A 21,111-nucleotide genomic window follows, 5' to 3' on the forward strand; every position below is an offset into this window, starting at 1 on the left:
CACTTAGCCTATGTCTGTCTACAGATGCCAAGTGTACTACAGGGGAATAGAAAACAGATAATGTTCTAGAAGCGTTAGGCCAAAAACCCCACTTTAGTCCCAATTGGTTGAAGATGCTTTGCAGGTGTGGAGGAAGCTCGGCAAGTGGGCCGCATTCAACCTTATTCTCTCGGTTCTCTTCCCCTCTCTCTAATCCTTTTCACCTTGAACACTCACTGCTATTATGTCAGGACAAATAATATTCTTTTGCTTTTTCTCTCTTTAAAAAAAAAAAAAAGATTTACTAATGCTGATTGAAAAGGCTTAAAGTGTCCCCTTGTCATGGCCCTCGATAAAACATTTCATCTAACATTTTTTGAGGCAGGGTTTTAGTAGAAGCACCACTGAAGACAAAACAATCATATATAAAATGACTGCTTTAACTTGAAAGTCTTTAAAGGACATCTTCTCACCAAAGCTGGCATTTGAAAATTACAGAAAAAAAGTGTCCAATATCTTTACCTCATTTATTCTACTCCCCTCCAGAAAAAGAGATTTAATGAACCCAAAGTGGTTATTGTTGGTTTTTGTTGTTGTTGTTGTTGTTGTTGTTTAGTCTAATAGGAGATCACAATGAAACATGCCATGGATAACTTACTTCCATTCATTTAAAAAGGCTGGAATATTTTCATCCCCTGGTCTGAACAAACTATCCCCTTACTCAGCTTCCAAAAAGGAAAACGTGTTGTTTTTTAAATACAGCTTAAATAACAATCATCTTTTATATGCATTTGTCAATACTGAGAAATCCTCTTCTTCCTGATTTTGTTCTGTCTCTAGTCATAAGTATCAGTTCCCAAAATTTCACTCAGGATAAGAATAACAGTACTCACATCCCTAGAAACTGTGATTCTAGCTCTTTCTAATAATTTTCAGCAAGTTCCATCATGTCGAATGCCCTTCAATTCTGTGTTCTTACCTACCACACTATGGAGAATACAGCCTATATGTTCTAGTAATAACAAAATTCATTTCTGACTTCTGTGTGAACTTTATAAACTTTCCATACAAAGGAAAACATGCTTTTTCTCTTTTCTTTGGTGTTTCTTCAATTAACTACATTTACTAACCATAATTATTTGTTGATGGTTCAGTAGTTTATACCTTGAAATGTCACCTGTCTGCTTCAATCTGATTTCAATCCCAGATAATTACAGTATTAAATTCTAAGCTAGAATATAGTTTAAATCCAAGGGAAAATATATAATGTATCATGATAGCTTTAGAAATGGCCCGTACGTTTGAAATACACACTCACTTTAAACATTTCGGTCCAGAATTAAAATTAAAATCACCCTGTATTAAATGCTAATCTGACAACATTCGCATAGGCTTCTGGAGTTTACCACTTACAAGAAAAACTTAACAATAAGCTACCTTTTTTCTATTGGCAATAGAATGTATAGATTAATTCAGAACAAGAGAATGGGAAAATATTCTGGTATTAAAGGACTATTAACATTTGGTGTATGAGTGATGTGTGTGTGTTTTGTTTTGTTTTCTTGAGTAATATGATGAGAATATTGCTCAAAACATCATTTCGATGATAGTGTAAAAGATGTCTTGGGGAGGGTTGTCACTATAGGTGAGATCAGTGGTGACAGAAATAGTACAGATTTAAGAACAGAGAGGATTCATCTTGAGTGGTAGAGATGGGAATGAAAAATCAGAGAGTCACTTGTAAGACATTTAAAAGGAAAAGTAAATAAGAACTGGTAAATATTTGGATGGAAGGATGGGGCACTTTGAAGCCCTGGGAAATTGTTAAAAATGACACTACCATGAGAAGAAATTGAATTGTGGGTTCTCCAGGGATATCCAGAATTACCCAGTTTGGGGAGAAGAATAGGGCGTTAGTAGAAAGAGATACACTAATTGTAAAGATTAGCTGATAACTCAAATAAAATATCCAATCATCAGTTACAACTGTGTGACTACAATTCATGAGGACTGTGGACCTCTTGAGGACTGAGACTATTTGCTCTTCTCCTTTGAATCTCCCGGCAACCAGTACAGGGCCAGACACATAGTTATACACTCAATAAATGGGGCCCAGCTGGCTGATGAACCACACAGAGTTCTGGGAGCCAGCTTCTCCAAGAAAATAATTAAATTGTGAGCATGGACAAATATGACCTTGAAGGGTAGGGTACAAAGAAAGGAACTAAGAGGACAAAGATAGAAATAAAGGAATAAATATATTGAAGGAAGTAGAATAAGAAAAAAAAAGCAATAACAGAGACAGGCAGGTCAGGGAGTTAAACTGAGAGAGTGGAAGGGAAGGGTAAGGAAGGGGACGGGGGAAGGGAAGGGAGCAGAGAGGGAAACAAGAATAGAATCAGAGGAGCCAGGGAAGAAGAGGTGCTACTTATACACAATTGGAATGCATATATATGCATTCAAACAGAGAATGCAAGGATGCAAAAAGTATAAAGTCACATTTAGTGAGCAAAAATGAAAATCATTAAAATGTTTCCTCAATAACTTAAAGTAAATAAATTAATAGCTCCTGTCATATTGATTCATCTATTGCATGTGGGCACTCAATAAATGTTAATTGAATTAAATTAATAACATTTGCTCAATGGTAATAAAAAATTAATTAACTGTCTGTCTTTTCTGTTACTTAAGTTTATGCCTATTGGTTCTGCAATTACTTCTAGCCCAAACATGAATTTTCTATTTCACTGACTTGAGATACACTTTAATTTTTTTCCCTAAGAAATAGAGTTGAGCTTCTAATTTTTGTCCTAATTTTGGTGTTTTTTTTTCTGTTAAAAAATTATTTTCTCTGAGTTAATGTCAAGAACTATGTATAACGTCCCAAATATAGTTTCACGAGTTCCTTATTTAATTCCAAAATCGTTTTCTCTGCAGGAGATGTGATACCACTTTTTATATGTTTCTCCTTTTAGCCTATGCTACTTTATAATACTTTGGATACAATGTCAAATAACACCGTGAAAGAGGAATCCGGGGAAATTTATTGTTAGCTTCCCACCTATAAAAGATGGAAGATGTCAGTAATGCTCACCCAAAAATTGTGACTCATTTCAGATGTCAGAATTCTGGGTCGAACAGACCTGGGTCGGAAACGTGTGTATGTCAGATGATTTTCTAATGAGCAACAGATAATTCCCACTGGGGAATGAAAAAAAAATAAAAATATAAACAGAGATATAGAATTAAAATAACTTTATGAATGGCAGTTTAACTTCTCCACAACATTCTCTCAGTACAATCCCAGTGGCTCCAAATGGTTGCTTAATGTAGCACACCACTTAGACTCAAAATGCTATACTTAAAATTGTCGCAAAATTAAAAAGAGAATCATATACCACTTGGCTGTATACAGTATTCTCCGCATGTTCTTATATTCTAGTAACCTCTATCCAACATTTTTTTTTGTTACTGAATTACTTTGTGCAAAAGCAATTTAAATTACATGCAGCCTGACTACGTGTGATAATTTGAACTGATTGTTAATTAATTCCGTAAGTAAATAGCTGCTGCAATCTCTATACTCATCAAGGTTTCGTTCTCTACCGGCTCTGAGCTGCTCTTTAGTGTACAGTATGAAGCAGCTGTAACTGAAGACGCAGGATTCCCTGAGTGTGCAAGAAGGTGGTCCTGCTTTGCAGAGACTAAAGCGAAGTAATCTGCGAGGCTGGATTTGGGGTAGGTGACACATCATGGGATTTAGGGTTCAGAGGGGTTGCTGAGGTGCGGTCTCAGCAGCTAGGAAGCAGAGATAAAAAGCTCAGAACAAGTCAGAGATAATACTACGGAGACAAGGATGAGAGCAGAGCTCTTGGAACACACCAAGCCTGGATTCAAATTCTAGCTCTGTTACTTGCTAATGAGGAATACTGAGGCAACTTATCTAAATAAACTATCTAAACTTTGGTTACACTCCTTCATCTATAAACGGGAAACCGATGCATACATTCCCCTCAGAGAGGCTGATGGTATCTACCTCCTGGAGTCTTTGTGATGCTTCAGGTAAATAAGGTACCTACGTGGTACTATGCCACTTGACATAAAGGGTATGCGAGGGCGTATGCAGGTGTGCGTATAAAGCAGTGGTTTGGACTTCCACCTAGGTGACTTTGCCCCATAGTGCTGTTGGTCACAACCTAGGAAAATGCATGCTACTGGCATCTAGTAGGTAAAGGACAGGGGCGCTGTCAAACATCCTACGATCTCCCCATGACAAAGAATTCTCGGTCTCCAAATCTCAATACTGCTCCAAGTGTTCTAAGGCATAATTTGAGGCTGTTTGTAATATTAGCAGATTGCCAGACACTTCGATACCCCAGAAAAATAAGGTATTATTTTTCTGTCATCATCATTACAACATGAATTTGGTGAATCTCTCTGGGGTTAGAGGAAGTCTAAAGGTTTCCCAGTTGGTTGAGCTAATTCCATCTATCCACTGTTACATTAATTGCTATTAATGATAGATGTTTTCATGAACCCCAATTTCCACTGGTTCAATTTAGAGTGAATCAAGCCACAACCATTTAAAGCCAGCAACATAAGGGGTAGGGAATAAAAAGCAAACTTTGTTGAAAGCCAAGGCTGTCTGGAGGCTGAGAAAGAAACAAGACAATTGTGTGTGTCAGACTGACAGCTCCCATGCCAGTCAGGAGCCTTCGGAGCTTCATGTAGAGAGCTTCAGAAATCCCCCAGGGGCCGTGACCTAATCTGCTGAGGGGTAGGAGGGGTTGCCTAAGCTTGAACAAATTCCAAAGTTTTAAAAGATGTCCCAGGTTATTTTACTCTTTAGAGAAGTCTGGGAACCACTGCCCCATGAGGCAGGACCCAGTAGAGATTTCCATCCGCCAAAAACAAAGATGTAACTTTTGAAAAGGTGATAAAAATGGATGTTGGTAAGAATGTACTTCTTGCACTGAGCTGTGTAAGCATGGAAAAAAAAAAAAAAAAACAGGTCTTGAGTTCTATTGTTTATTCCAGTCGCTCAGTGAACATTACTGGATCAACCAGGCATTGGAATGGCAACAAGAAGGCAAGTCTCCAGAATTCATCTTCACTATCCCCCAGTAGGGCTGCCAAATGACCAGGGTTACTGCTTGTTTAGGACTTATGGTGTCCCTAGGAATCTCTGGTCTTCATGTTTGAGAGTACCTTCTGTTAACTGTTTTCTTGATCATAGGATTGTGTGATGGGAATAGATAAGTTATGACCCAGACTGGTGATGACCCAGACTGGTGATGACCCAGACTCTAATGTGGTTTCATGGAATGTTGCTCTGTCCTACACACCTCAATATTGTGAGTTAGCTACTTCTTTGCTAAGTCATTGCAGAATCTGGGGACCATGCCTGCCTCAGGTGCCACTGTCTTCTCTGTACCCAGCCAGTGTACCTTATATAACAGACCCACAATGATTATGTGGGAATGAATGGATGGATGGATGGATGGATGGATGGATGGATGGATGAATATGGGAGCTCTTAAAATACATGAGGCACTTAGGCCTTCTTGGTCTTTTCTATGCCTCGCCAAACCAGAATCTCAGTTAATGGTCAAAGACTTTGCTAGAGGTTCCCTTCCAGGTGGTTATATGGAAATAAAATATATTCCAAAAAGCACAGCCCCAAAAGCCATATAGACAGTCACCTGCATAGGAGCCTAACAAATACCAAGGCAGGAGAAAGGATGGCAACCAAGAGTCTCTGAGGGAGAAAGATGTATGAGCTTATAGACGGTTCATTTATAATCATTTTTCTTATACAGAGGAAGAAACTGAGGTTTGTAGAAACAAAAGCAATAAAACAATCTGATTGAGACTACGTACATATTGAGCAACACTTTGACCATAAGCTGACAACAAACTGTGAGATTTCGTTGATCCAATTGAATGAATTCTTTGATTTTCTCCACCCATCACTTAAAAAAAAAAACCCACAGTAGAAATACTGTTACAAATTAGTGTGATAGAGAAACTTGTAACGTATATAAAATTTTATAATTATCGCACTTTTCTATTCTTATATTTTTATTCAAAATGATCACGTTCAATGATGTTTCATTCTCTTAGATAAGACCTTTTTCTCACAAAAGTCTAGGGAGTGAAACTTTTGCAAATGTCCATTTTGAGATCACTAGGTCATGTCAACTATACTGGGTTTGTGTATGTGTTTTCTTTTTTTTTTCATCTAGATACGCAAGTCACAAATGAAAAGCATGCAGACGAGAAACCCATTAACGCTATCATTATAAATTCAGTATCCGAATTCAATATCACAGATGGACCAGCCAAGGAAACCCCCAGTGAGAAAAAACTGTCAGAATCCAGCACATCACTGTCCTCCCTTGAAGAATGCCAAACGAAATGTTCCTACCTCCAAACTGATACTTCAGTTCATCAGAGAGACACTGATGGTATGTTTCTCAGAATCAACCCATCTCTAAATAAAGCTTCCCAACCCCCAGCCCTTGTAAAATCATCACATATGCTGTTAGAAAAAAAGAGCCTTTATGAATATTAAACAGGAAGACTTCGATTTGAAAACCCTGGTGAATGACACATGTCAAGGTCACTCTGCAATTATGAGGTGCTTGGCAGATTGTTTGCTCTCAAAGCTGGAAATCAGAGGCAAAGTGTTTTAAATAGCTGGAGTGAGGTATAATCATTCTTGCTATGGAGCTATGAAGTGGATAAAGAAAAACGACAAACTTTTCTAAAATCTGAGACTATTTCAGCCCATGACTCTAGGCTGAGAAGAGAAGAAGGCAGAGTAGAATGGTATTCAAATGCAGGAAATGTGTAAATGTGGACTGTGAAAAATATCAAGATGCTTACATCAGCAACCAGGGTTGGTTCCTGTAGGTGATTATCACCTCCTGGGCAATCTGATCAGTACCAACCTACACCAAACTACCCTTGTATATGACTATAAAAGGCACATTCCTTTTGCAAAGCCAATATCAAATTGATTTGGTGCTAAATGGTCATCCCAGTCAAGTTCAAAGTCATGGACTCCACACCAAGACATATGTAATTTTACTCAGGTTGACTTTGTAAGAACTTTACCGGAGACACAAACCATTCAAGAATTTTGTAGTGTTCCATATCTGCATTTGCATTTAAAGAAAGCTTGTAGTTTCTCAAAGAAAAGACAATAGGGTATAGTTTCTGGTCTGTATTTAAATTAATATTTACTTTTTGAAAAGAAGAAAAAAATAAACAAATGGACTTTGTGTAACAGGAGCTTTGGAGTCACATCAGTTTAATTCCTGGCTCTGAAATTTATTAACCATATAAACCTGGATAAGTTTTTTACCATCTCCAAATCTCAGTCTTTCCATTATATAATGGAGCTAGGGTGTTTTGAATAAATGAAATAACATACATAAAGGATTCTATACAGAACCTAGAACATAATAGATATTTGATTTTTGCTTTCATTATGGTTATGGTTTTAGAAGGCAAGGGGGAAAATTTCCAACATGTGTTATATATGATCTCGTGCAAACACTGTCATGGGTGCTTTAGACTGGAAGCTACAGGCATAATTGCATACAGGTGCCAGTGCCAGGAGATAATGTGAGTAATGAGGTAGACTGACAGTGAACAAGAGGGATTGGTGAGGACTGTGGCAAGGTGAAGAGCACTGCCTCTACTCAGCTCCAGCTAACTGTTGCCAGTAGGAGATAGAGGCTTAGAGCTGCCAGCTCCAGAGTGTCATGGGAAATCTCCAAATTGTTTAGGTGTTGGCAATACTTCTATTTCTTTTATGAAGCTCCACACACTCGCAACGATACACAGCTTGGGACCAACTTTGGCCAGTGGACTGCCAGGTTAGAACCTCAAATTCAAGATGATGCCCAGGTTTCTGGCTTTGCTAGAGTTTGATGCCAATCAAGGAAACAGGAAATACAGGAGAGCTCTCTGTGACACTAGAAAGCACTAGAGCATTCCATCAGATTGTATCAGGGATGCCTGTCATGGATCTTGGTTGTAATGATCCCAGAATTAGGAATTGTCACTGTCACATATCCATGCAGTACAACACAATGCCCTCCAGAACCACTCTGATTTGTCCTATCAGGGATTCTGGGAGAATGAGAAGGGCAGGTGCAGCTAACATGACACCTGAACCCTTGTATTCTCAGGGAAGGGCCAAATAACCACTCCATTAAAATGGCAACTGATACCCAGGAGTCTCATGCAGGAAAAGCACCACTTATCTTTTCTCAAAAGAGCAAAGGAGATTCACAAGGACAGTTGAATTAGACTGTTTTCCTTAAGCCCTAGTGAGAGGCCGGTACAACCCAGAAAATTATGATTTTAGATTGACAACACAGGTAATAGCCCCACCGTTCCTCTTCCACATGGTGAAAGATCTCCCCATTGAGGTAAGAGTTTTGGTACCTGGATAAGAGAGAGAGCGAAACATCCAAACTCAGGCCCACAAATGTGGTTAAGAAGCTCTCATTATCTTAAACAGCAAACATCAAGCATATCAAGAGTTAAGTCAGAGAATTTTTATAGTAATTAATTTAAGGATGCAGAAATTGAAAGCTGGGGTCATTGTTCGTACTGAGATAAATACAGAAATATCTTTCAGGAACAGCAGGGGAAACAGAAGGGAAAAGAGAAGATTGCATCCACTTTCATGTAGTTTGTGGTTAATTTATTTTCAAATGTATAAATGAGTGCATAGGAATGGATGCTTAATTGCTAATATCTATTATTTATATACATTGCCCCACTTAAAACAGAATGGAAAAGCCTCACACATGCAGATTTTGTAAAATGTGTTACATCCATTAGCACAGTTCATGGTGTGTGCTCTGATGGGAATTTAAAAGGATCTTTACTGCACATCACACACTATGTGCTGCAACATTACTTTATTATTAAATTGTGGCTCATCCTGTGTGGTCCCTTTCCTGAATAAAATGGAAAAAGTCCAGAGCACTATCTGTGTCTCTGCTTCTGTTTCTACATTCTGATTGCAGAGGCATCCCTGTGGGTAATAAAATCAAGGCTACGCACAAGACTCGAAAACAGACTCCTTAAAAAGAATCCTGAGACTATACCTAATTGATGTATAATTTTGAATTTGAGACGTCTCATCCAGGTGGAAGAAGAAAATCATAAATACAAGATACCTCAAAAGAATAGTCTTAATTACACCATGGACTACTGAATAAAATGATTACATTTTCTACACTGTAAATTTCATACAATTAAATGCAGTAGTGTCACCTTATAAAATGTTTCAATTTTATAATTATTTCAGTTCATTTGCTCAGAAAAAAACATAAGCACAAATTTACTAAGTATCACCCAAATCCAGTCATCCTCATTCTAAAGAACTGACTTGAACGTTAGTTGTGCTTGTCTGAACTTAAATAGATTTTGACATATTTAAGTAGCTATTAAAATTGATAACATCAAGGATGATACCCCCGCTAGAGAAAGGCATTCAGTCGCACTTTATTTATTCCTATTCTACATTACAGACTTAAAAAAAAAAAAAAAAAGAAAAAGAACTTAATGTTAGAGGAGTGGGAACCAATTTTTAGACTTTTTGACCAAAAACTTGGAGCAATTAGTCAGGTCACGGTGTCACGAATCCCACGATCACACTGAATCTGCTGGGATAGCACATTAACCAGTAACATATTAGAACACTGGGTTTGAGCCAGGTTGATTTACCTTTTCTTTTATTACTTTGTGGGGAAGGGAGGGGAGATGGTTGTTTATCTGGGGCCCCTTCTGAAGGAACCCATGTTCTTGCTATTTTGGAGAGTGATGCCCAAACTCACTGGTGGTGTTTCTGGAGCTGAGGAAAGCTGTAAGAACTCCAGTGGACAGCTAAATCCACCTCTGTCCCTCCCCTCTCTTAATCCCAGGCATGGTGGTGACATGATCGAAAGCTGGGAGGGCAAATGCAGAGACCGTGACTGTGAAGCTGACCTCAGGTACACTGGTGGAAGCTTCTTGGGTTGTTACCTTTCCACTATCATTAAACATGACCCTTTCTAATGAGACAGATTCTCCCTCTTAATTAGCCAATCCCCAGCTGTCTATTTAGCACCTTTGGAGGCTGCGTTAATCCTTCAGTATCATTAGGGTATCACTTAGCACATTACAGTCTCAATGCCTTACCCTAGGGGTGTAAAGAGGAAATGAAACAACCCTAAGAGGATTTTTGTCATGGCTTCTTGCTCACAGTCAAATAGCATTTTTGGCTGCTTGGCTTGCAGGCCTTGGCTCCCTCTTGAACTTTCCCTGATCTAGATTTAACAAGGTAAGAAGAGGGAAAGCTAGATGGGCACTCCGAGAGCAGTGATTACAGCCCAGGCCGGGATGACGGTGGGGGAGGGGTGGGTGGGGAGTCAATAAAGGGACTTCACCATGCAGAGACTTCCTTACATAGATATTAGGAGAGGTAAAAGGCCAAGTAAGGGAACAGGGAGGCCACTCAGACTTTAGCAACAAGGCTCTTTCCTTGGTCTCTCCAGGCCACTGGTAGGTGACTAGTCCTGGCCTTCTCTTGTGGGCCACCAGTAACTAACCATTCCTAGGCAGACTACTAGCAAGTAGCAGTAACAAAAGCCACAGGACGAAGAATGTTCAGAAAGAGGTCAAACCAAGGAGGAGATACAAGTACTGCCTGAGATACCACTCAAAGCAGAGAGAGGCATTCCCTCCTTCCCACTCTCCCATCTCCTACCACTGTTTCCCACTGGCTAAACCTAGCAGGAAACCACTCAACAGAACCTGGGGAATAGACAGTGACAGTCTAGGAATACAGAGTGGAGCCGGGTAAGAGCAGGGAGCAAAGAGGACAGCAGGCCTTCCATGAGCTGGCCTCATACTGCGCCGTGTCGGATTGTGACAGAAGAAGCGTGAGCCTTTTGAAGGGACAGGCCAGCTGCAGGGTTCAGAGCTCTGGAGGGGATAGTTAGAGTCAAATCATGGCTCCACCATTTCCTGTGCTTCTTAATTTCCTAAGCCACAGTTTCCTTGTCAAAAAAAATTCCTTGTCAGACATGTCAATAAAAATAAGCCACAGTTTCCTTGTCAATAGCAATAGTACTATTTCAGGAAATACTATTTAGATCCAGAAAGATTGAGATTTGAACTCCACCCCCTACCCACACCCCCTCGCAACCACCTTACAGTTGAAAGATTCAGGACAGTCAGGGACAATCCCTGAGCCTTAGTCCTTTCATCTAAAATATGAGGACCACTTTATTTATCACCCATCATTCAATTATTCACTCATTCACTGAACAACAGATATGGCTTTCTTACAACTAGGTTCTAATAGGAGGAGAAACTCATTAATAAACTCATTAGTTTCATATCATCCTATGGTTAGTACCAGGAAGAAAAAGTAGACCGCTACGAGAGTTTCAGCAAGGATGGGATTTATAGAGGCAAGGTGTTTTAAGCTAAAGACTCAGAGGTTGCGTAGGAATCTAGTCAAGCTGTGAGGTGGGGGATATGGAACACAGGCCAAAGAGCATGGGCAAAGGCTGTGAGCTTGAGGCCTCCCAGGATCTGAAACTGAACCATTGTCGCTGGAGTGCAGTGAGCCAGAAAGACAGAAGAATGCGAAGCCAGAGAAATAGGCAGGAACCTATCACACAGGCTTCTAGGCTATGGCAAGGAGGAGCTAAGGCTATGGAAGAGTGAGCTCTTCCCATCTACAATGAAAAATATCACAGGAGCTGATGATTTGAGCTGGGACTCCTGTAAAAGCTATGTGATAGGAGGCTATCACTGTTGACCTGACAATGGCTGATAGTGGCTGGAACTAAGGTGGTGGCCCTAGAGGTGGGTAGAGGCTGTCTCGCATACTTGAGACAGAATGAGCAGAGCTTAGCAAGGATCTGGATGGGGGATGGAGGTATGACCAGGAGAAGGGAAATGATAAGAATGAGTCTCAGTTTTCTGCTGATTTCATCTGATCGTGCAGGAACCATTCACAAGAGAAAGCCAGAGGAAGGACAGTTGTGTAGAATGTAGAAAGAGGGAAATCTGAATGCAGTTTGGCCTCGATAAGTGGGAGATGTCTTGAAGACGTTGCCAAAGAGACATGATATAGGCAGATGGACACATAACATACTTTCTTGGCTAGGCTGAGAGCAGGGGTGCTAATCATGGGCTATGACTTTGGATATTGTGTGTATTGAACCTGAAAGCCCCAAGAAAATGTTCAGGAAAAGAGAGCACACGCATTTGGGAGAAAGGGAAGCCCAACTCTCTTCTCAAACTCTTGCAAATTTCCCTTCTGAACTGCTTTGTTACTTTTGTGCAAACAAAAATTGCCATATGCAAAACAGTTTTGCCTGCCCATGTGGAATTATGTAATATGCCTTTTAGGAAAAGTTTTCAACACTCTTGAAAGTTCGGAAAAATCTGTTTTCAATTCACCAATGTTGCCATGTTTTTTTGGGCAAGAGGCTCTGCCTTTTATAACCAAATAAAAAGGACTGACTTATACACAGAAAAAAAAAAAAAAAGAGCTTTATTCTCAAATACAAAATAGAGAGGTAGAAGAAAACAAATGCCAGTTTGGCCAAAGGATTAGGCCAAACATTTTTGTGTGTGTATAAATAAAATCTATGGTGTACACCAGAAGCAGAGACCTCCTGAATCTGCCAGCTTGAGAAAACGTTGGCAAGAAGAATTAAACCAAAAGATTATATGCCCTCAGGAAATTACAGGGCCATTTCACAAATAGGTGTTTCACACTCTGATAGGAAACACCAGCTCGTATCCCCACGTCACCAGCTCCTACCCTAACTTGCCTACAAACCAAACTTTCAGCCTCACATCTACATCCACAAAGGATGCGATCCACTGAGATCATTTTTATACGAATGATCATAGCCCAAGTCAGTCTCTTGCACCTCCAGCCTGAGGCATATGGAGCATTTGCTTGGAATATTTTCTACTGAGAACTTCTTCTTTGCCGGGGCTGCTAAAGTAGCCTTCTTGGCATTAATAAAAGTTGATGAGGTTTTATGCTCCATATCTTTGACCACCAACATGCCCTCTTCAGAAACACAGACATGAAATAGAGTCTAGGTACTCTACTAACTAACTCCTGAATTTTTGTGGGTGGTTTGTGGTAATTTATATGGGTGAGTTGGCCTCATGCTAGAAGCTGGCCATAAGTGAATAAAAAAATACACCCCGTCTGGCAGAGAGATGAGTTTATACGCCCTAGAGGTATTATAGGATGTGCTGCCTATACCAGAAATATTTAGTAATGGCCACAGCACCTGCAACAATATATGGCAATTAAAATCATCATAAAAGTCACAGTGAGGTTCTTTATGATTGTCTTACTGGGAAGAAAAAAAAAAAACAAGGGTGTGAGGCAGGGATGGAGGGCAGGACAGAGGCAGGAAGGAAGACTTTTGTTTACCTATATGCAAGTTCACTTTAGGCCTTTATATAAGGATTCTAAAAGAAATCTTGAAAATATTTGTTCCCTTTTAGAGCAAGTTTCTATGTTCTCCCTCCTCTTAAAAATTAACAAATAAAAGTAAAAAAGCTGTCTGGAAAACATTGTTGGAAGTAAATGAACAGGGCTCTAAGAATACTCAGAACCCTTTAGCAGATGACTCCAGGAGCAAAATCTCTCCTGCAGGCTTGTACCGTCTCAGCCAACTTCAGTCTGAAAACTAAAAGTTATTAACATAACATTCTTGTTGAAGAAATAATAAATCCTTATGAAAATCTAACTTTAATTGATTGATAAACCCATCAGGAGGAGGAATTTTTTTCTCTAATTCATGCCAGATTGTTACTTTCAACCATCAACAATTTTTAGGATACTGATTTTAATTAATTTGATGATGTATCATGTAAACACTTACCTACTCATTTATAAAACGCTCACATGTTTTTGAGGCTTTTTTAACTAAAAAGAAAAAAAAGAAGTTATAATTTTAACAAGAGAACTGCTGCATCTTCTAACTAATTCCCTTTATGGAAACAAAAAAAATACAATAATCTATAACCCATCACAGCTGTTTGGCTAGAATTACCAATTACCTTCAATACCTTAGAGATACTTTGCAGATTTTCACAAGTCTGCGCAGTAAATTTTTAAACCAATTTTCTTAAAGGGGATTGAGAAGACCTACTCTTTTAGGCATATGATGACGTATTCCATTTAACATGAATATAAAATCAAGGCTTCTCATTAAGTGGAGGACAAAGGACACAGGGATTAAAAACAAAATATAACTAAAATCAAAACTATGATTATTTAAAAATCATTCGTAGGAGTTTTTGCAATGTGCTTTTTGCTTGCATTTGAGTATGGGAGTGGCTGATTTCTGGGAATCCGTGCCACACCAATGACAAAGCCTCCTGACAGAAGCCGGAAGTTTGTACAGTCACTCTTTGTCCCCAACACTGATTGCTCCCAAAAGCTTTCTCCACCAGGGGAGGACCTGCTATTTTTCAGAGTTGCGAGGTTTGCAGATGGGTAGCTAATTGTGTGGCTTCCCAGCACCTCTGCAGGCAAAGTAAATAAAGGAGTTTAGAAAAGTGACAGCACTTTAAATAACCAGATTATGTGGAATCAATAGAAATGCTCAGGAAGTTAATAAAGCAATTACTTAAGTAGAGTGAGTCCTGTGCGGGGATGGGGAAGCTTGAGAGAATAATGGTGTTACATTACCCCTAATATGGACAATTAGGAGTTGGCTCTGAAGTTCTCAAGCGCAACGCCGCACCTGCCTGTCCTTCAGAGATGCCCCCATTTGTTCCACTCTTAATTTTTTCTTCTTCTTCTTCTTCTTCTTCTTCTTCTTCTTCTTCTTCTTCTTTAAACAGAGGAGTGTGCCTCCCTTATCCTCACCTGTCTGTTTTGCCAGTTTTGGGACTGTCTCCTGATGCTCCCCGATACGTGCGAAACGGTGTGTATCAACACATGCTGCCCCTCTCACAGGTATCACCACACCTCGGATGAAAGCCACTCTCGCAATGATCGCAACTGCAACTGTGACATGGACTGCAGCCTTTTTGAATCTTGCCACGAGACCAGCGAGTGTCTGGAGCTGGCCATGGAGATTTCAGAAATCTGTTACCGCTAGCACAATGAAGTCACCCACATTCCAGCAGACCCCTTGGCCCCACGCAGAAATTCCATGACAGTAAGACCGATTTCTATGTGCCGAAATGTAAGGACTGTACGTGTTTCTTGGATGCTATGGACCATTTTGTTCTGCACCTGTCTGGCAAAGTAGTACCGTCAACTCTATGGTCTTATTCCAAATTTCGTAACTGCATGGCTCGCTGAAAAATAAGATCTTGATCACATGTGATGAACAAATCTTAAATACCTCTTAAATGCCATAGGTACAAGGTGTTCCATGACTGTAAAAAAGCATGCTGAACCACTCTGTGTTATTGCATTCATTGGCTTGCATCATGGATCCAACTTCATTCACAAATTCAGGACAAATTAGTGCATTCTTTTAGAATTGACATACATTAGCTCGTCTTTGTAATGGACTCATGCATAAACATTATGCATTGTTGGTTATTATTAATAATGTATTGTATAACATCATTTTGTAATTAAAAATTTATTTATACAGTCTCTTAAAATTCACTTATATGTACAGTTTAGGTAGGAAAGGGAATTAAATGAATTAGAAACCATGTTCCTGTAATTACAACAGATGTCTCTAAGACATCTCCAGTGAATTTTGAATATGATGTACTTCGAGAGAGTACTATAATTCTAGACCATATTATTATACGTCTATGACTATGTCATAACAGGTTATGCATGTTCTTAATTTGTTACAGAAACTCTCTTTATTCCAATGAGCATAAATGGGAATTATATGCAAGTTTCAAGAAATGACCCTAGATAATCAATTCTTCATTTTCCTCATTTCTGTTTGTCAGGTACAATAAGCAATAGGATATTACAACAGAATCAGTTCATTTTACTAAACTATCACTTATATAGGAACCAAAAAAAAAATACATGTCTAGGTACTTGCTCAGCACCGAGTTTCCTAATAAAGCATGTGCTTCAGAAGTCCTATTTTTTTCCTTTCTGATAATTAAAGTAATTCATAATTACACTGAGCACCTCCTCATACATACAAAAAAATATTTTAAAGATGTGGTACAAACTTGGAAAGGGATTTTGAACTCAAACAAATTAAAACAAACCATTTTGGAGGAAAACACATCTAGGTTGAAGTTCTTTTAGAATATTCTTTCCTTTTAGTAGGCATAGTATTGCTCATTAATACTATTATTAATACAAATTAACATGTGTTTATATATTCCCATGGAGATGCCTTAATATATCCATTGAATATTAAAAAAACACCCTATATATATATAGATATATAGATATATCTATATATATAACAAAAAAAAACCACAAAAGTGAAATAAAGAGTAGAGGGAACTTTACACAATCTAGTCAAACCACAAAAAAATTCCAAAGTATTTGCTTTTGGCCACCTTAGGTAATTTCAGGCAAAAGCAACATTTGTTTTGTTTCTATAGTAAACTAGCACATTTTTCTACTCTGCAATAAATTCCTCCAAACATTGAAAACTATTAATCTTTAAAAACTGTGTTTAAGCTGCCTACAGAAAGATATCAAACTGTTCCTGTCTTGCTCTTGACAGCACAGTGCATCCAGGGTCAATATGACCTCGTTCCTGTTTGACAATCACCTTATCCACAAACCACAGAGCATGACAGTGCCCTACACTGTCTAGGAAACCCTTCCTTCTCTCTACTTTTCAGAAGTTCGAGGACAACTCTATACTCTATGCATAGAACCTGCAGATCGTTAGTGAGGAAAAGAAGTCGATTCTTAGAACAGGAAGAGAACATAGGACTGTTCCAATCCAATATTCTCCTTCTCCATAAGAGAAAATGGAGGCCCAACTTATCCAAGACCACACAGTGAGTTACTGGAAGTGTTAAGAACTCTAACTGGTGGTCTAATTTTCTAACTACGCCGCACCACTTGTTGGTTCTGCACTTGTGAGCCCAGCTGGTACACAGTGGTACAACTGTTCCAATGGTTCAAATATTAAAATACTACCAGACTGACTCATAAACAGTTGTTACCTTGTACCTCCTGAATGTTTCCTCTATGCCCCCCAGGCACCCTGGCCCCTCTCTAAGCACCCATCCTACCTGCCCATGGTCAGTCACTAAAAGACAACTGGCACTGCAGGATCTCTGGAACCCTGTCCCAATAAGATGGTAGCTGGTGTCATTGATTAGGCCATGTCATATTACTGTTAAATATTTTGACCATCACCACTTTCTTCCTAGCCTACATACCCTTAAATAATGCAAGATTATGCATTTCAAATATGAATCAAATGCTTGTCAATTAGAGACATAAAAATTGCCAGGTCTGATTTTATAATGTGGTCAGAATGCTACAAGATTTTTCTGTGGTCTCTCCATGGTTAGTTAACTTGTTCCTCACTTTCAGAATTCACCGTGCTATAACAGAAAGGATTGGTTATACAAAGTACGAAATTTCTTTTCTTTATAACCAATAATAAAACATCATCCTTTTTGCAAACATGAATGGCTCCTTCAATTGAATTCTTACAATAAAACATACGCAGCTGGGAAAATGCACTTGTAGAGGTAAGACAGATGAAAAAGGAATGTGGTTATTGATTAAATACAGGTATCAGAATCTGAGAAGGCTCAGATTTTTTTTCATGATGATGAAGGCTTATGATTACAGGTAAAAACAATGTTATTCTTTAGAACGGGCTTCTTAGAGAACAGAGTATTCCCATTTAAGAAAGCATATTAGATTAAAAAAAAAAGATTTGAAAACACCACATTTATAGAAAATCAAGAACAGAGATTTTTTCCCCCCAGCAACATAACAACATAGTTACATTGTCTTTGCTTTGCTCAGTGGAGTTTTATAAAATCATTGCTTCTCTAAAAGCCTACAGAATATGGAAAGTAATGAAGAAACAAAGTTACATTTAACTTGCTGATGAAATTTTCCCACTACATAAGCTGATAGGCCTACAAAATTAATTATCAATGCTGGACAAAGTTAATAAAGCAAAAGTTGCTTCAGTTTTTTCCAAGGAAGTAAGAAAACATTCAGGCAGGGGAACTTTACAAACAGGAAACATCAGGCCTATCAGCATGTTTTTCAAAAATAAATGTGTAGGTGGAAATGTCTGAAAGACAGAATTCATTATCCAATGTCTCCCAATTTCTCCCTCTACAAAATGGAGCTAAGAAATAATAAGTACACTTAAGTAAGGTAGTTTGACTATAAAAGTTTTGCCCATTAAATGGTAAGTTTGCTCAGCCACACAAACTGATGACCCATGATCAAATGTTAAGCACTTGGTTTAATCGTTTGTTGGGCATTCTTTGAAGAAGATATCTGAGCTAAAACCTAAACGGTTGCCATATACAGCCTCATGTGAGCTGTGTGGAGAAGTAAAGTCAATACAGAATGATTGTCTAGTGATTATAATCAGCATGGGACTAAAATTATGTTGTTGGGCTTCTCTACATAGGTCTGGATAGTCCCTAACATTTCTGGGAAGGGGCTCAAAATACGGGGAGAGGGTGAGGAATGAGGACAGAAGAAGGATCTGCATCATTATTTGGATATGTAGTTGACTCTTGAACAATGCAAGCGTCAGGGGCCCTGACCCCCTGCCCAGTCAAAAATCCTCATATAACTTTTGATTCCCCCCAAAACTTAATAACCAATAGCTTACTGTTGACTGTGGAAGCCTTACTGATAACATAAACAGTTGATTAATACATATTTTGTAAATGGATGATGTACTTATTCTTATAATAAAGTTAGCTAGAGAAGAGAAAATGTTACTAAGACGATCATAAGGAAAAGAAAATACATTTATAGTACTGTGCTGTATTTTTACAGTACTACACTGCATTTATTGAAAAAAAAATCCACATATGAGTGGACCCACACAGTTCAAGCCCATGTTGTTCAAAGAGCAACTGTAAGTGCCACCTTCTGGTCTACCATCTTCACATGCTTAACAGTCTTGCTTTTGCCATTATCTCTAAAGCTGTGGTTCTCACTGCTTAAGGGGTTTGCCCCCCAAGAGACATTCGATAATGTCTGGAGACATATTTGGCTGTCACAATGGAAGCAGGGGCAATTCTACTAGCACCTAATGAGTAGAAGCTAGAAATGGTACTAACAATTCCACAATACACAGGACACCTCCGACAACAAAGAAAGAGCTCTGAAAGCCTTCTTATCAAGTCTCGATGAACCATCACCAAACTGACTGTTAAACATCGCTGGAAATAGAACTGCCAGATAACCCAGAGGATGCCCAGTTAACTCCAAATGTCAGATAAACAACAAATAATGCTTTGGTACAAGCACGTCCCAAATATGGCATGTGACACACTTCTACCACAGAAACGATTTCTCGCTTATCTGAAATTCAAATTTAGCTGGTTGTCCTATATTTCTATTTGCTAAGTCTAACAGCCCTAGTTCAAAAGATTCCACATTTTGAAAGGGTGCTATAGAAGGAATGATCTTCTAGCTCCTTCCCTGTCTCCCAGAGAGGAATTGTTTATCTCTTTGGTCAGAGGCCAGGACATTCATCGGACCCCATTTTATAATGTGGTATAATTTAGGTCAGAGAGCTTGGCTTAAAGATCAGCTCCAAAGGAGACTCATTTACCCTTCTGCCCCAAGCTTACACTATGACCTTCAACTAAGCTGGCCTCATCTTATTCTCTCTGCTTCACATTTCTGAAAAGGGACCTCAGCCAAGGGCTCTCTGGATTCAAGGGGTAGAATGCAGTGGTCCTTACTTATACCTTGATATCTAAACCACATATTCTTGTTTAGTCTTGACCAGAAATACGTGTCTTGATTGATGCTTGCACACCTATAAGAGAGTATTTTTTTTCCTATCTAGTTGTTTTCCTTTTCATATTGCTTGCTCTGTCAAAACTCTGTGGGGAAAAGGGGTGAGTGAGCATTTCCTGGACTTGGATTGAAATACCATCCACTAACACATGAGCTTCACCATGCACTTTTAGTGTATATTTAGGGGTTGGCCAGAGAACCTGAATATGCTTCCTTTACTACATTATTCTTATTTATCTTACAGATGAGAAAAATATCCAATAGAAAATATTTGATTAAGTTCTTTATATACATTACCACAGTTCTCTAAGCAGCTCTTAAAATAGATTCTATTATTAATCCCATTTTCCTAGAGGAAATAGAGACTTAAGGAAATTAAATAACCTGTCCGAGGTCACACACCAAATAAGCAATAGCCACGATGTTTAAACTCAGGTCTGCTTACTCCAAAGCCCAAGCTTTCAAACACTGTGCCTAAAAGTTGTACATATGAAGAATGATCAAGCCAAGATAAAGTTTAAGTATTCACTTCTAAAGCAAAATCAATCAGAAAAATATAATGACTAGATTCAAAGAAAACCATTCACTGATGTAAATGTTTTAAAAATTGTTATCCTGTGCAATGATTAGAATTTGGAACATCTTCAAAATGCTTTTAAGATATGTCCCCAATAAGTAATAAATGCAAAGTCAATGTATTGCAATTTAATCTTTATGTCAGTAGCTTTGCCCCATTCATCTACAGTTATGAAGGCTTACCTTTTAGTGTTCCATTTTAGCCAAGCAACTTTGATCTCTGCCTCAAAAATCCATCCTACACACAGCACCCAGACCAGCCCTCATCAGCATTCCACAAGGGGTGCCAGGAGCATGAAGGTTTTTAATCAGTCAACAACACTACAGTCAACCAAATGCATTCTGATACTTAGACCTTTTATCTCAAAAGCTATGCAGAAACCAAGGTCATGGTAACCTCTTTTATGGTTCATTGTTTCTCAAATGTACTTAGAGTGAATTTACAAAGCCACAACTTATTGTGTGGATGCAGAGCTTTCACTAGGTTCAGTCCTCTCCAACATCCACTTTGTTTCCTCTTTCAGCACTTTCTGCCTGTGGTTCCTTATTTAATTTCAAGTTCCCGTAAATTTTTTAAA

General features: G+C 38.7%; 1 protein-coding gene across 1 annotated transcript; it reads left to right on the top strand.

The window, feature by feature from the left end:
- The first annotated feature begins 5,257 nt into the window (after positions 1-5,257).
- Positions 5,258-17,466, top strand: MDFIC2 (MyoD family inhibitor domain containing 2). Its single transcript, XM_038565260.1, has 3 exons — positions 5,258-5,333; positions 6,225-6,446; positions 14,884-17,466. The coding sequence occupies exons 1-3, from the start codon at positions 5,258-5,260 to the stop codon at positions 15,141-15,143; spliced, it is 558 nt and encodes a 185-aa protein (XP_038421188.1). The 3' UTR covers positions 15,144-17,466.
- Positions 17,467-21,111: the final 3,645 nt, after the last annotated feature.

The sequence above is a fragment of the Canis lupus genome, chromosome 20, assembly GCF_011100685.1.
Source record: "Canis lupus familiaris isolate Mischka breed German Shepherd chromosome 20, alternate assembly UU_Cfam_GSD_1.0, whole genome shotgun sequence".
In the NCBI taxonomy this organism is placed as follows: domain Eukaryota; kingdom Metazoa; phylum Chordata; class Mammalia; order Carnivora; family Canidae; genus Canis; species Canis lupus.

Bases quoted from the DNA above. Each gene is read 5' to 3' on its own strand.
- MDFIC2 (XM_038565260.1), top strand. From the start codon at position 5,258: ATGACCCAGACTGGTGATGACCCAGACTCTAATGTGGTTTCATGGAAT. The intron at 5,334-6,224 runs GTGAGTTAGCTA...TTTTTCATCTAG, and splicing joins GTCCTACACACCTCAATATT to ATACGCAAGTCACAAATGAA. The intron at 6,447-14,883 runs GTATGTTTCTCA...TTCTTTAAACAG, and splicing joins TCATCAGAGAGACACTGATG to AGGAGTGTGCCTCCCTTATC.